The 12,483-nt window shown below is 29.6% G+C and overlaps 2 protein-coding genes across 2 annotated transcripts; one reads left to right on the top strand and one right to left on the bottom strand.

The window, feature by feature from the left end:
• The first annotated feature begins 2,491 nt into the window (after positions 1–2,491).
• On the top strand, positions 2,492–4,244 carry LOC17888368 (protein FLC EXPRESSOR). Its single transcript, XM_006294595.2, has 4 exons — positions 2,492–3,067; positions 3,247–3,413; positions 3,556–3,644; positions 4,045–4,244. The coding sequence occupies exons 1-4, from the start codon at positions 2,541–2,543 to the stop codon at positions 4,129–4,131; spliced, it is 870 nt and encodes a 289-aa protein (XP_006294657.2). The 5' UTR covers positions 2,492–2,540; the 3' UTR covers positions 4,132–4,244.
• Positions 4,245–5,913: 1,669 nt separating this feature from the next.
• LOC17888583 (protein LIGHT-DEPENDENT SHORT HYPOCOTYLS 6) lies at positions 5,914–6,961 on the bottom strand. Its single transcript, XM_006294946.2, has one exon. It carries the CDS (start codon positions 6,752–6,754, stop codon positions 6,146–6,148), a length of 609 nt encoding a protein of 202 aa, XP_006295008.1. The 5' UTR covers positions 6,755–6,961; the 3' UTR covers positions 5,914–6,145.
• Positions 6,962–12,483: the final 5,522 nt, after the last annotated feature.

The following is a 12,483-nucleotide window of genomic DNA, read 5'->3' as shown; positions in this document are numbered from 1 at the left end:
ATGAATTTTTACCTGAATTTTCAGTATTTACGGTAAGATCTGAAGTGTCAAATACTCAATTAAACATGCTTTTGCTTTTTTATATAAAACCCACGAAATTTGTAACTATTCAGTCCGAGTATATATATAATTTGAGCCTAATTAACATCATAAACTCTATAAATACTTAAGTAGAGGAAGAGTATTTTCTTGCATACTAGAGATTACAGGATATATAGAAGATTAAAGTAAAACGTATAATAGGACCACTCTATAGAGGAGGAGGAATAAATAGTTTAGGTGCTAATGAAGAGATATAGTATTTTAGAAATTTAGAACTGTCACATTGGGAAGTGGTTCTTCTTGCTAAATGTATTATAGATTCATTCATAAGGAAGAAGAAGAAGTAAATAATTCTCTTAAATTACATAAAACTAAATAAGAAGAAGAGAGAACAGACATCTTTGGGAGCACCTCGGAGAAAAATAAGCATGTGAGACTCGATGCACCATCATTAAATGCTCCTTTCAGATGACATGGAAGATTCGGTTCTCGGTATTTGCTAATCTTTTTGTTTCTACGTTTTTTTTTAATTTTCTTCTTCATTACTTACCCAAAAAATAAAAATAAAAACAAATTTATAAATCTTTGGAAACGGTGGGGGGAGACAAGAAGCAATGTTTGACTGAGTTCAGTTCCAGTAAATTTTGTTTTTATTAAAGTCTCTTCTGTGTTGTTGTTGAAGAGGTGAGAAGAAAACAAAAAAAAATAAAAAGACCTGAGGGTTTTTTGCTTATTAGTAGTTGAATGAGTGAGAGTGAAAGAGATGAGTACTTTGTTTCTGTTTATGTCGGAATTTAATAATAATGTCTGAGTGAACTGTAAGATTCTGTAAGGAAACAAAAAGAAGCATTCTGATATTACATCAGAGAGAGCTTTCGTGCTAATCCGTAGATTTGGACTTTAGCTATCTACTTCTTTGCCGCCTCACTCATCTTCTTATTTTTTTAAAACTCTATTAGTAGTTCTCAGTATATCAGTTATATGATCGGTTTTTATCTTCATTGTGAAATTAGACATATATGGATTTTAAACTAGTTTATCCAAAGATTTCTCTATAGCTAAAACATTTTAAAAAAAAGCACTATAAGGCCATAATTTTGCTTTGGATTTATAAATTAGGTAAAATTACATGAACCCCCTAATATAGATTTTCAACACATGATTTTAACTAGTTTTAGAATTTAATAAACTAATCACTTGATTTCGGTAAGGATTTTTAAAATCTAGAATCTACACATGATTTATTTTTATTTTTTATTTTTGGATTTAGGAAATCTAAAAATTAGCTAAACCCCTTGAATGTTATTTTTAAAAAATCAAGTGGTTTTTTCATTATATTTTCTTTGTTGTAGTTGCATTGTACAATTAATTATATGCATAAATTAGTATTGAAAATCATGATTTTTTTTCTTCTTCTTGAGTATCTTATAACGTTTAACCTTGTTATCAATATTGTTTTCAATTAATTACGTAAACGAAAATCAAATGTTGCTCTAATTAATCATGATATGTAAGAGCATGACTAAATGAGATCAGTTGCTAATACATATCTTAGCTCTCGAACCAAATATAATCAAAAGTCTGGAACATGTTTAAATTGTTGCTGGATAGAATATGTTGCTAACAGCGATTATATCTCCTCACTTACTCTAATACATAAAAAAAGCAAGCTCGTTTGTTTCCAAGCTAATACCAATTTCATTATCTCTACTGAAAAATGAATACACATTGTTTGTTTAATCACGTTTGAACCCTCAATAAGCGAGAGAATAATATTTTTAGAATTTGACGATGAATATTGATTTTTGTTTATGATATTATCTTAAGACACTGGTAGTAGGAGCCAACCAATATAATCATTTGAATGAAATAAATCAATGACTTAAAAAAAAAATACAAAATAGAATTAAAAATTATGCATACATCTTCAACTTTTTTTTTCTACCTTTTCCTTAAGCTATTCTTTTTTAGTGTCAATAAAATGTCATATGATGCTAGTATTTAGAAATTAATAGACTAATTAACCACTTGATTTCAACAAAGATTTTAAAATAAAAAAACTAAAAGTACATGATTTTTTATGGATTTCTAACTCAATTAAAATATAAAAATCAATAAATACCTTCAAATGTATTTAGAAACTAAGTATTCAATAATTAATAATTCAATTGTTCTTGTTTTATCTTGTAGTCAAAATTTAATCCTTTTACTAATCTAAACTTAAATTCCTCACCCACTGGATTTTCCAAATATAAATCCCCAATATTCTTGGCCCAATAAAACCTCTGATCAAACACCTACCTTTCTAAGCCCAACAAATCTAGGTTTTTATTTTGGGCTTAGAAAGAGCCAAGTGGGCTTCATCAAGCATACGGCTTATGTTAACAACGAACTCATATTAAAAAAAGATTTTGAGAAAGAACGATAAATTCAATTCAGTTAGGGAAGAAATAAATAAATATTCGCAGACCGGAGAAGATAATCGGAGATCGGAAACTATGGCCGGACGAGACCGTTATCTTCCATCATCGGCGGTGTCAACTTCATCATCATCAAGACTAATAGAATCTCAGTTAATCGAATCCGATCGAAATCGAGCTCGATCCTTAATCCTCGAGGATCGAATCGCAATCCAACACCGTGAAATCCAATCTCTTCACAACGACAACAAACGTCTAGCTGTGGCACACCTTGGGCTCAAAGACCAGCTCAATTTGGCCAAGCGTGAGCTCGAACATCTTCTCGAAACCGCTGCTAAAGTTAAAGCGGACGGAGAAGCTAAGGTCCGCGAGGTTTATCAGAATGCGTTGAGGATGGAAGCGGAGGCTCGTGTGATCGATGGACTCGGATTGGAGCTTGCTCGGGTTAGGTCGGATGTACAGAGGTTAGCTACTGATAGGCAAGAGTTAACTACAGAGCTTGCTATGCTTGATGGTGAGATGGTTAAGGCTAAACCGAATTCGGATCGAGCCGTTGAGGTTAAGGCGGAGATTGAGGTTCTACGAGGAGAGATTAGTAAAGGAAGGTGAAAATTTTGAATTCTCTCTGTTGATTTTGTTTGGAACTAAGTGAGATTATGGGAATGTTGGATTCGTTTATGTAGTGTGTACATCACTCATATGATGGTTTTGATAGTTTTGAGGTGGTGTATTTGGATGTTTAGAGAGTAGTAATGAATTGTTTGGGGTTTGGGATATGAAACAGGGCTGCTCTTGAGCTTGAGAAGAAGACACGAGCAAGTAACCTTTATCATGAGCGCGGTATGGAAAAGACTATCGATCACTTAAACCGTGAGATTGTGAAACGTCAGGAAGAATTGATTAATCTGGAGACCAAAGCTAGAGAAGCTGCTGAGACAGCTCCAAACCCAAGTAATTTTCTAGCTTTTTCATCATCTTCAAAGTAGAGCTCAGGGTATATATATATACTGATCAATCAATGATTTGAAGCTATTGGTTTAAATGTTCTTACCTGCATAACCAGCTTATAGCATGAATTTTCTTCTAATGTTAGGCCCTGGATTGGCTGCAAGTAATGGAAACACAGATGATATGTATGGAGGCCAAGGTCGGCTATACCCTGAAGCTAATGGTTCTCACGAGGTATACATGATATAAACTAGTAGCTTTACGATATTATCTGTTTAGACTTCTCATACTTTTACCATTATTATGGAGAATGAGAAGATTGGAACCTAATTGTTTGTAATGATTGTCTTACATACTAGACTGATGTCTTAGAGATATGTCAGCTCTCTCGCCCAAAAAGCTAGCTCTTAGGGAAACGTTATGTCCATACTGTGTAGTAATTATTGTCAAACTTGTATAACTCTCCCGTTGGTTAGTGAGATTTTGTTGTTAACACAAAATGGACTGACTTCAACGCTAATGATCGATACTAAGATGGCGCTTTTACATTTCTTTTTTTCGTTTGAACGTTATTTTTTTGGTCTTCTCTACCAGTGACGTATATGTTTAACATCACCCAAATATACATTTTCAGGCAAATGGAGCATCTGATGGTCTCTCTCAACACCCGCCTTCTCCATTGCAGCATCCTCTTAATACTCAACATTCTAGTGTGTTGTGATAGTGTCTTACTTACATTTATAGAGGTCAAATACTCGAGTTGAGGATATATTTTAAAGGTCTTATTTAGGGATTGTATTTATTATCTTATATTGGAAAATATAATCAAAATAATCATGATGCTAATATAAATTAATGGTCGTTTGATCTAATACGAAATACTTGTTACTTTAAAATTGGATAAGCGAAGAGAAAGAGCACGTAATTTGTCTGCCCTATTGCAGTTGTTGTGTAACACATGATTATGATGTTACAACTTACAGGTCTGGATTTTAGAAGTTTTGTGTTCACAAAACTAAGCCACATTTTGGAGACATTAGTTGAAGGTAAATTACAAATGATAGGACTAGCTAGCGATGATATTTGGAAACAGTTTCTTCAAGTAATTAGGAAATCATGGTGGTATCTTAAGCCATATCTTAGCTTAACATTTGCTAAGTACAAACAAAACCTAAAAATATGTATCTTTTTAAATATTTCCTACAAAATGGATTAATAAGGAATAGAAGGAGTACTTAACTAATGGTCCTAAGCTCCAATTTATCGATAATGACTCTAGGTCCCTACCAAACGCTTAGCTACCATATAATTTTTCTTTAAACGTTAATAGAACTGAGTTCGATTGTAATTAGTTTATTTTCTTTAAATAAAATACTCTCCCGTTTAACAAAAAAATGGTGAGTGACCTCTATCCACGAATCTAAGACACCCTTTTAAAATTAAAATTTTAGTTGAAACTTTAAAGCAATAGTATAAAATTTACTACATTAACCAGTGAATCTAAAGACACTATTCCAAAAAGTTCAGTAACCTGAAAGAAGAAACCGGTTTAATTATGTGGAATTGTAACTAATGAGAAGAAAAAAACACTTATTTCTTGAGACAGACCAGACCACTGACGCAAGCAAACACACCTGACAGGTTTAAACTTAAAAACGTACATGGTGAAAACACACGTGTAGAAACATTTTGCACGTACTTTAAGACCAGAAGTGGCCTCATGTCGGTCGGAAAATAGTAGCCAACATCTTCATCCTCTGAGGTTATATCATCTTTCCAACCCTATTTATATAAATATGTACACGTTTGTCTTTGTGTATGTAATATGTATTCACATTCACATATGTAGATATATCCTTAAACATTCATCATAATAACAAAAAGATAAGATCGACAAAGGACATATTTTTCGAACGCTATAGCTACATGAACTTAAAAAAGATAATCCATGAAGATGCATGATCAAATGAAAGCAATATAATTGACATATATCCATTTTAATATACCTTACTTTTACTAATTACTTCACTCTCATAAAAAAAACATTATAAACAAAAACAAGTAAAGGGAAATGTAAAAGAGATGCATCGCTCGTGTCACTATTTATTGCTTTGAATAATTGGATGATTTGTCACGAAATCGATTTAAGAATATAGGACATATCAGATAGATACAAAAAATATGTGCGACGAATATCAAAACTATGTATAAGCTAAGAGTGAAAGCTGCTCTTCAACCTAATAATGATCAAATAGATACAAAATAAACATCAACGTATATATATATTTGGGTTTATATATGTACTCACAAAAAAACAAAAATATATAAGAAAACGCATATACACACTCTAGACAAAAACGTCCCACCTCCTTCGTTCATCGTCGACAATTATATATCTCTCCTACCACTTTCACACAATTTAAATCTAAAATAATATTTTTCATAAATAATTCTCAGAATTTATATCATCCTCATATTAAAAATTGAATATAAACGCGTTAAATAAAAAGTAATATATATATAGTTTACTACGGACCACTAACTTGAAAAGAAATAACTAGAATGAGTCCATTTACTGAACTAAATATAAACTCAACAACAAATGTCTTTTCATGATCAAATAAATATAACTGAGAGAGCTATATAGCTCCTACACTAAATAAAAAGATTTCTTTAATGTTTTTATATATTTAGAGATATATAATTAAGCAAATTAGGTCTAATTATAATAATAATTAACCTAGGGGAAGTACGGCTCCGGAGGTGGCCGGAGAATCACCGTTACTTCCGTCGTTTCCGGCGATACTACTCGTTAAATCAACATCCAATCTAACGGAGGTAACGGTGGGTTTCCGTTTCCGTTTCTTTTTCTCGTAAGGGATCCCACGAGCCTTAGCTTGACTCTCTTTGACTTCCCTCAAGTAAATCCTAACGGCGCGTGCAGCGAACGGGTTCGTATCTGGCCGTCCGCCGTTTTCCTCGTAGGCGGCTCTAAGCCGTCCGATCAAAGCGTCGAGTGATCCCCAAGCTTGTTTGTGAGGACAAGGGCAAGAAGACGGTGGATCCGGGTGTCCGAAGAAAGGACAAGTCGACACGTGGACTTTGGTTTTCCCGAACTGGTCTAAGTACTTGAGGAACTCGAGCACGTGTGCTCCGCTGCAGCGGGCTAGCGTCAAGGGTGGTTTGTGGTTTCTTAGGTACTGTAGAAACGTGTTCCAGTCGCGGCGTTTTTGTGACTCGTAACGGCTTGGTTGTTGTGGTGGTACTGGTGGTGCTGAAGTGGATGGGGATGATGAGGGAGATGGGTCGGGTTGCTTTGGTGATCCGGAAACTGCTTGTTCCATGAGAAAGATCTTGTGATGATAGAGTGAGTCTTTGTGAGTGTTGTTGTTTGTATAGAGAGAGTTTTTGAAAGATAAAAAGAGAGAAAAGTGTGTTTCTGAGTTTGGAATGGTGTGTGTGAAAGAGAATTGTGAAAGAGAAGAGACAAAAGAGTGGAAATTTAGAAATGTAGAAATCACGTGGCCAATGTCCCTACCAAAAGTCCACCTGACAAAGTTTTTGCTGAACGGTAGATTTCTCTATATTTTTCTAAGTGTTGATTGATTGGTATCGAATGGTTAAATACGGTTTACATAAACCAATATCTGAATTAAAAATGCAGTTAATGATTGCTGCCATCATCATCTCAATGGAATGAATTTTATTGAAAATTTTATCTGATAATTATTGTGTTATGTTTTTTGGTTTGTTCGGTCTAGTAGTAACCGCGAAGAGTTATCATCTAAACGCGAAATTTACTTGATTAATTCTATTTAATAAAATCAAAATGGTATTACTCGATGAATATGTTATATACTCATATGGTAAAAATTCGGATTAATCCTATTTGTAGAAACAATGCAGCTTCTAGTGAATGACGTCGTATATGATATTGGAATGACCCATTTATTGGAATCTCACCTAAAGTTGACATTAAAGAATTGATAAGACTCCACCACCTTTATATGGAAAATGAAAGAAACTAGTAGCTAGACTTCTAAATTAAATCCACACTATACATATTAACGCATTGTATCGTATTTCAATATATGTAGTGTTAATACGATGATCATAACAATTAACACACCAATACAAATTATTAGGATGTATAATTCAGGAATCAGGAATGTCATAATATACAAGTGTTATTTACATATGTATCATTAAAGTTAACTCATCATGGAACCTATATTTTCCCACACATCCTCTTGCAATCATGCATATGATATAGTCATGAGTAGATGAGCACCGCCATGATAGCCACACCATTGATTAGTAATCTATAACATAGAATGGTGGATTTGAATGAATTAAAAAGATACCGATCACAATGTTATGTGGCACTCTCTAAGAATCATAATTATTGGTTGGTGCTTCTTTGTTTTTCCATTTTTTTTTCTTTTGATAGGTGCTAATGAGTGTAATGACCCACCCATCACATATCTTAAATATTTTTACCAATAAAAGATTTCTAGACTAAACAATAGGATGCCTTAAACATTTATAGATCGGTGATCATGCGTTCGAAAACATTGACTAGTTTTGCTTTTATATAATCTTTGCCTAAAAATGGTTTAAGAAAGAAAAAAACTTTCAATGAGCATTCAATTAACACCTAAGCGTAGTTACAACAATTTACAAGTTTAGTGGGTTTGAAATCTGTTTACATAATAGTATCATATATATCTTTCTCTAACCTAATTAGCACCAATATTATATCATATAATTGATTAAATTATAATAATTTGATTCATAAGATTTTATATATGAATGATATATAAATAAACGATGCCAAAACAAATGATATTTATGGTATGCAATGTTAATCAACATCTTTCAACTTTGTTATTGCTCGGCGAATGTGTGTGTTATATACCAAAATCTCGTTGAAAGAGTGACATGCACATTATAAAATGATATAAGATTAGATCAATTCAAACAAATGATGTCTTGAGCTGTTTTTGTACAAAGTTATATATATCATGAATTGAATGTAATATGTGAGTTCTGACACATTAATAGTTGAATATATGTGAATTAAATATCTACAACATTAGTATGTTTAAGATTAGATTTTGTATCAATAGATAATTTGGAGTGTGATAGAATCACATGAAGCTAATTATTGGTAATTCATTTTTTATTTTACATTGATTTTCATGATGATGACTGGATATATGTGTGTGGTAGAATCACAAAAAACACAGTTATTAGGATATTCTAAAGCAATAGTAGAGTTATGATATAATCTTTTGTTTGCAAAAAAAAAAAAAAGAGTTATGATGTAATATTTTGATATTCGATTTGAGAACTAAAGAACCATTGAATATATAAGAGACAAAATAATAAAACATGTAAACATGAACAATAAATGTGTTATACTTAAAAAAATTACTATTTAAGGATTATTAAAAACAAAAAATTAGCATCATTCGAGTAATTATGTGAAATACAATAGTGTATATATAATTTCATTTTTTCAATGTTATTATTAAGACATTGAAAAAATTATTGAAAAAATGAAATTATTAAGGTTGATAAAAAAATGTTATTATTAAATTGATAATACTTCACAGAGAAATCAGAATTGGGCCAACGACTACAAAATACTACTATTTTATAAATTAGTCTCATACAAGATCTACATATCTCAAATGGGCTCAATATTTGAGTATTATCTAAACAATTATTATTGGTGTTTTTGAGAAGTTTAAAGCAACCTCAAACTACTCCTATTTCCAAGTTTGATAGTGCTTATTTTACAAAATTATCGGCATATTCTTTTGCTCTTAAGAAAAATATTTATTTATGAAATAGTTGAATTCCTTAAAGCTACATTTACCACATTTAATGAATTATATTTTATATGTATTTTTTATATGTATTATCTAATAGATGAATATAATGAAATTTTTCTTTTTACACAAATTAATAACTCTACACTCTTATTTCTTTCTACCATAAAACTTGTTTTCGAAATCAAATTTTAACTGCTATTAAATTACATAACAAATTTACATAGATTATTGACCGCACGCACCAGCTCCGCTAAGTTGTATCCAAATTTGTTCTTGTAATGGCTTTAATTCAACATAGTTCCTCATATCCCTTGATTGAATATTAAAAAGTGGTGGTAATGGATAATCACCATTAGATATAGTATATTTAGAAGTTTGAATGTGGTAGCATATTGGAAAGATCATTCAAGTTGGTTTAAAGAGTGATTATCAACGGCTTGTAATGTCTTAATCAAATCACAACTTTTTGAATGATAATCATCTTTTAGTATAAGTAGTCGTGCTTTCAACAAATATAGAAGTTGTCTCTTACCAACAAATGTACTACTATTTGTGCAAAAATTTGGTTGTGGGGATTTCAATAAATTGGTAAGAATTCCACGCTTTATTTACATATTGTATAGTTTGTAAATTTAATACATTGTTTTGAATATTGTAAGTGATGAGTTTGAGTTTGTTGAGGAGGAAGATAAAATAGCAAAATATGAGATGTACTGATTAGATTAATAGCAACAGTGATTTTTTATTTTCTCTACTATACTATGGTTATGTTTATTAAGTTTATTCCAAAAATATTATAAATGGGAGGCGAAATTAATTTGCATTAAAACCTTAATATTGGTTAGTTTGTTTTATTAGTTTCACATCTATTAATTCAAATTTATCATTTATGAAATCAACAATATAATTTTATGACCATTAGCTTTATCTTATATATGTAAGAAACAAGATAAAGTAAAATGAGTTTTCATGAGTATTCTATCCGGACATAGTTTTTATTGGGCATGCACGTTATCCATTATAGACCTACCAGTTATAGTCCACAAAAAAAGTATTTGCATGGACTAATCTAATTAGATATTAAACGAATCATTTGACAGCTCTGATGTGAGATTATCTAACTTACATGTTCTTTAATTCTTTTTATTTTTCGTTAGTTATCTTCTTTTAGGCAAAAATTAGATATTAATTTGATTGATAGAAATCAAAACTTAAAACTTAAGGAATTCTTCATATTAAGCATAATTCTTATAAAATATTTTACATCATAGTTATAAAATTGTTCCAATAGTTTATTAGTAATTAAAAATTGTTCTTTAATTCTTTTATCTTTTGGTAAGTGATGTTCTTTTATGCGTAGATCTTAGTTTAATTAATAGATTTATATATAAAAAAAACTTAAAACTTAAGGAATTCTTCATATTAAGCATAATTCTTATTAAATATTTTACATCATATTTAGGAAATTGTTGCAATAGTTAATTAGTAATTAAAAACTTGAGATTTTAAATTATAATTAAAAAATTGAGATTTTAAATTATAATTAAAAACTTGAGATTTTAAATTATAAAAAAGAAAAATATCCATTTATCAAAAAAAGTTATAACATATTATCCAATCTGTGTTTTTAAAAGCAATACTAGGTAATATCCCGCGCATATGCGCGGGTTGTTGTATATTTATTTAATTATTTTAATTTATTATTACTGAAAAAATAGAGTAAATAAATTTTAATGCTTATGTTATTTTTACATGTTATTTATTTAAATCATACAATAGAAGCATACATCCATATCTTTTGAATTTATTCGTTGATTAATTGTTCAATTAATCAATTTTGATAGTAATTTTTTTAGTACTTTTAAGTATTTTTTGATAAAACAATAATATTGTTAATGATAAAATAAGAATGATATTGGGAGAATTTTAAAAATACCCCTTTAAAAATGCCACTTTTTAAATTTACCTCCTTTTCAAACTTTGTCAAAACAACCACTAAAAATGTTGAAATTTATCCAAATATGTGTGTAAACTTATAAATATACACAAAAATTACCTTTATTTGTGTATAAGATTTTATTTATTTCAATGTCTTACAAATTGGTTTGAATATAACAAAAAAATATTTTGTTAAAATAATTACATACTTTGAAAATAAAATAAATATACATGAATATGTGAGAAAGAAAAAAACATATAAAGTAAAACAATGAAAATGGTTTATTTAGCTTGATTTTCTTATGGTGCGATGGTCAGAAATCAATATTTTTGAATCCCATCGATAAAGTAATTTCCTTATAGCCATAAAATATTATTATACATATGTATTATGCATTTAATAGTATAAAAACAATGAAAAAATGAAGAAGTACATAAAATAAAGAAGAAATATAATTGAAAACAAAAGTTTTAACCAAATATATAATCAAACTCTTACAATGATATCTTAATTGAGCTTTCAACCCATGCAAGAACATTAAAAACTAAACAAAGAAAATATTGAGAATATCAGATATGGTGGAGGAGGATGTAAAAATGAGTATTTATAGGATAAAATATGATGGAAGTTACAATTCTAAAATAATTAAATCAGAGGAGTTATAATTATATTTTATAGTGTGTTAATTGAAGTTAAATGGAGGAAACAAATAGTCAATTGAAAGGTTATATAATTTAAGTTACAATTTAATAGTAAAGTGTGGATTTCAAGTAAGAATTCAAGTATATGACTAAATGTGTTAGATATTTGGTTTAATTAAAAATAAATATTATAATTAAAAAATAAATGCTAAATGGACAAATAAGGAGAGAGTGAAACCTTAAAAATTCCCAAGAAATAATTATATTTTTAATCTCTTTTTATATTCCTCTTAATTTAAGTTATATTTCTAGGTTTAATTATATTTTTCATCCTTGTAGTATATATAATAGATAAAAAATGGAATATCAAATTGTTTTTTAGATAGGAAATCAAGTATAAAAATCAAAGTTAAAACAAATTATAATGTTCTTTGTATTATTACATGTTGAATCACAAACTAAATATAAGGATCATTATTCTTAAAAGAATGTCTTACAAATTGGTTTGATAATTATATAATAAAAATTTTATTTTGTTAAAAAATTACATACTTTTGAAAATAAATTAAATATACATAAATATGTGAGAAAGAAACAAACATCCAAAGTAAAAGAATGAAGATGGTTTCTTTAGCTTGATTTCTTATAACCAT

The sequence above is a fragment of the Capsella rubella genome, unplaced genomic scaffold (assembly GCF_000375325.1).
Source record: "Capsella rubella cultivar Monte Gargano unplaced genomic scaffold, Caprub1_0 scaffold_4, whole genome shotgun sequence".
Lineage (NCBI taxonomy): Eukaryota > Viridiplantae > Streptophyta > Magnoliopsida > Brassicales > Brassicaceae > Capsella > Capsella rubella.
This window is presented reverse-complemented; position numbering and strand designations above follow the sequence as displayed.

Coding starts and splice junctions, on each gene's coding strand:
- LOC17888368 (XM_006294595.2), top strand. CDS start 2,541: ATGGCCGGACGAGACCGTTATCTTCCATCATCGGCGGTGTCAACTTCA. Junction 3,414..3,555: donor TGAGACAGCTCCAAACCCAA/GTAATTTTCTAG, acceptor TTCTAATGTTAG/GCCCTGGATTGGCTGCAAGT. Junction 3,645..4,044: donor AAGCTAATGGTTCTCACGAG/GTATACATGATA, acceptor ATACATTTTCAG/GCAAATGGAGCATCTGATGG.
- LOC17888583 (XM_006294946.2), bottom strand. CDS start 6,754: ATGGAACAAGCAGTTTCCGGATCACCAAAGCAACCCGACCCATCTCCC.